We start from the raw sequence: 3646 nt of genomic DNA on the forward strand, positions 1-3646 counted from the left end.
TCTCCATAGCCTAAAACGTGGGATTTCATTTAAAAAAATCAAAGTGGGAAAGGGTTCAGTTTACATCTCTGCCATGTGAGCCTTTATTTTATCACATCCCTTAACCCTTTTGCTACCATATTTCTGTTCATCTGTTTCTTTCAATTACTTTAAATATAACAAAGAATTTAGTAAAATTACTTAGTTATCATTAAGCTAGTGTTAGGAACATGAATTGTGACTAAGGTTTGGTGAAAGATTTTAATTCAAAACTTATGAAAACAAGACATTTGTACTCAGAGCCAGAGCCGGTTTGGTAACGAAAGGGTTAAGACAGATTTGTATGAATGAATCAAAATTATATATACACACACGCATAAGTTTTTCAACCAGTGAACATCAATATACTGTAGATACAGAGACACCTAATTCACATTGGTAACTGGTTCTAAGCCATGAGGAAAAAAGAAAAAAAAACTGGCTGCTGAAAGATCTTAATTCAGATATTTAAATAAAAAATATATGAGGCTGAAAAATTTTAAAAACCAAAAAGCATACAAGACATTTACCTCATTGGTGGCACTAATACACTAGATTGATCAGAAGCATGGATTAGTTTCCAATTCTAATCAGGCTTAACATGTAACAAGAATTGGATGATTTTCCTCATCATCCCATATAATCTTATAAAGGAACACTAGCCCCCATAATTCCTTAGCAAAGCACTCAGCTTTAAGATCAGTCTTTTCAAAACAGGTTACTGATTTCTCCATATATGCAAAAGCTTGCTGAATTTTGTTCTGGTTCCAGTTGCTGTTCATGAAACTATATCAACTCATTTATAAATAGTTGCCAGTCAGCATCAAATAAAGCCAATGCACTTTTGCCCTAGACCTAAAGAATAAAGATCATGTCACTACTTGAATTGCACAAACCACAACAACCTGGCCTCGAAATCCTGTAATGCTGTCAGGATACTTCTCAAAAGTTGTATAATGAAAGTGTTCTCTCGAATTATTTTGACTCCTGGTGATACACTAAAAGGTCTGCCATTCAATTAAAAGCAAGCTGTTCCATTTCTTTCATCTTAGAAAACTATAAGCCACACAATTACTGTCACTAGCGTTTCAGTATATAAACGATAATTGATAGGTTGGATGAGGTGCTGACAAGGACAATGTTTTACATTCTTAAGCCTATAATAGATATTTGCCCAAGTGTATTTATGATAACTAAACAAAATACTGTTACTTTGCTAGCAATTAAATACACAAAGCAGTTGCTACGAATGTGCAATGTGATCTATCCATTTAGACCACTACACTGTTTTGCTAATGAGAGGGGAAATAACTTTGTATTTTACAAGATTAATGTTGCACAGGCTCCATTTGGATTATAATTGATTAGTCAATTGTATTTGTAAAAATCCTTTCGTTACTATTCATGACCAGCCGTCAACTAAGTCACCTGCACATTAATAATCTCACAAACCAAATAGTTTTTGGATGGTAATCTTGCCAGACGTATGCTTAAGGATTAAATGGAATCTAGTATTTTTTATATAATCATTTTAGAGTATATTTTTTATTTCATGAGGATAAGTCACTACCATTCTTGACAGCCCCCTCACCTGTGTTTACATCAGGTGAAGTTGTGAAAGCATCCCAATTCTGTAATAATTAGCCTCAAGTCTGTATCCCAAAACAAAACTGTATATATACATCTTTTAAAACTAGACAACATTCATAATACTTAAAACATTTACAGTTGAAAAAAATCTTTTTTTTTATTCCAGGCAATTATCTAGAATTGGTTACTACCTTGAAACCTAACTGATTAAGTCGCTTTCCATCATTCCTCTAACAATGGCACTGTTCTTGTGCTATATGAGTAAAACCATTATCAAAAAAATTTTAATCAAACCCTAGACTAGCATTTCGACAGACCTGGCACCAAATTATTTCCTCATGAAACCTGGCGAACTTATCCACATCCCGCAGTACAAACACTGATGTAGCCAAAACAAAGAATCCCACTACAGCAGTAACCAGGCAAAACCAGAAGCACAAAGCCACAGTCTTGAGGACTTCAACCTGGAACCATACAGTTTAATGCTTTAGATTGAAATGACAAAAATAACCATTAAGATGTAAGAGCCAGTATGAAAAGTTAAACACTGGCTTAATATCTATTCAAGACCAACAGCAGAATCCTTTAAAAACTTTCCAGCCTAATAAATACTATCAAAATTATAGAAAAATACAAAACATCAATATTGAATTCACTTTTTTATTTTTTTTCTATTTAAAACACGGCTTCACCGAGGGGACCACAAGCATTACATCAAACTTGTAAAGTTATTAAAATGGTTTGTCCTCCTGCCTTGGTGCTGGTAACTTAGTGTGTGCCTTAGCCAAGAAGTCAGAAAATTCTTGGTACGGCGACCTGGTGAAAGCATTGTCCTTCCATAAGTCCGGTGTGAGGTAGGCATAGGTCTCTGCAATGGCGTTGTAAGTGGCCTTGGCTGGAAGAGAAACAACAATCCGTGAAAATATGGAAATCAGTGAGACTAATAATCAGAAGACATCAATTATTGATGTACACTTACCGAAGTTACCCATGGTTGCTGTACAGCCTCTAGCTTGAGTGTATACGTCATCTATTCCAGCCATATTTAGAAGTTTCTTTGGAACAGGGGCACTCACAATTCCTGTGCCACGAGGAGCAGGAATGAGGATCACTGTTACACTACCACACTGACCAAGTACCTAAAAGAGAAGTGTTATGTATGCTAACATTAAATCTACACTTCAAGCAAGTTTCAAAGATTTTCAATTTTGAGAGTATTGAGTTGTGTTCAGATCAGGATATACTAGCCTTACCTTACAAGGAACAGTGTGAGGTTTTCCGATTTTATTACCCCAATAGCCTCGTCTGACTGGAATGATAGACAGCTTAGCCAAAACTATAGCACCTCTGATAGCAGTTGCAACTTCTTTGGAACATTTCACACCCAAACCAACATGGCCATCATGGTCACCAATGGCAACAAATGCCTATATAAAAAAAAATGTAAAAATTCATGTAGCAATAATAAGCCACTCTTAATTATATTTCAAATACACCAAGTTAATTTTAGCTTTTTGCTTTACCTTAAATCGTGTTCTTTGACCAGCCCGAGTTTGTTTCTGTACAGGCATAATCTTCAAGACTTCATCCTTCAGGGTTGAGCCCAGGAAAAAATCAATGATTTCTGCCTCCTGATAAATAAAAAGCAGTATTTGTGTCATAACTTTATATTAAGACTAAAATATAGACTGGCACATCTCAACTACAAAGAAGTTAGTAAAATAACTTAGTTATTCAGCTAGTGTTAGGAACAAATTGTGACTATGGTTTGGTGGAAAATTTTAATTCAAACCTTATGAAAAAACATTCGTACTGTAAGATGAATCTCTTTAGGGTTAGTAAGGATATACCTATTAGGATACAAAAAGAGCCAGTTACAGACGGACTTAATCTAATGTAGGGGGAGCAGGTAGTATATATAATGTCTTTAAAAAAAAAAAGGAAATATCAAAGTATTGAGAAAGAAAAGGAAAAATGGAAGCAGAAAAACATTTTAAATATAATTCCACAACCCAAGAGGAAGTACTAGTGTCAGCAG

General features: G+C 34.8%; 1 protein-coding gene and 1 long non-coding RNA gene across 2 annotated transcripts in view; one reads left to right on the forward strand and one right to left on the reverse strand.

Annotated features, from left to right (window-relative positions):
* The window catches only part of LOC128247896 (uncharacterized), a 12545-nt gene extending 10331 nt beyond the window's left edge, over nt 1-2214 (forward strand). The window contains exon 3 of the long non-coding RNA XR_008264209.1: nt 1775-2214. This is a non-coding gene — a long non-coding RNA (uncharacterized LOC128247896). The remainder of the gene's footprint in view (nt 1-1774) is intronic.
* Nucleotides 2215-2254: 40 nt separating this feature from the next.
* LOC106883088 (40S ribosomal protein S2) overlaps nt 2255-3646 on the reverse strand; it is a 5129-nt gene continuing 3737 nt past the window's right edge. Inside the window, exons 2-5 of the mRNA XM_014933981.2 lie at nt 3132-3239; nt 2862-3035; nt 2588-2747; nt 2255-2503 (exon numbers count right to left, since the gene is read on the reverse strand). Coding sequence (XP_014789467.1) covers nt 2340-2503; nt 2588-2747; nt 2862-3035; nt 3132-3239 — 606 coding nt within the window. The 3' untranslated portion in view covers nt 2255-2339. The remainder of the gene's footprint in view (nt 2504-2587; nt 2748-2861; nt 3036-3131; nt 3240-3646) is intronic.

This window comes from Octopus bimaculoides, chromosome 5 (assembly GCF_001194135.2).
Source record: "Octopus bimaculoides isolate UCB-OBI-ISO-001 chromosome 5, ASM119413v2, whole genome shotgun sequence".
NCBI classification, from domain to species: Eukaryota; Metazoa; Mollusca; class Cephalopoda; order Octopoda; family Octopodidae; genus Octopus; species Octopus bimaculoides.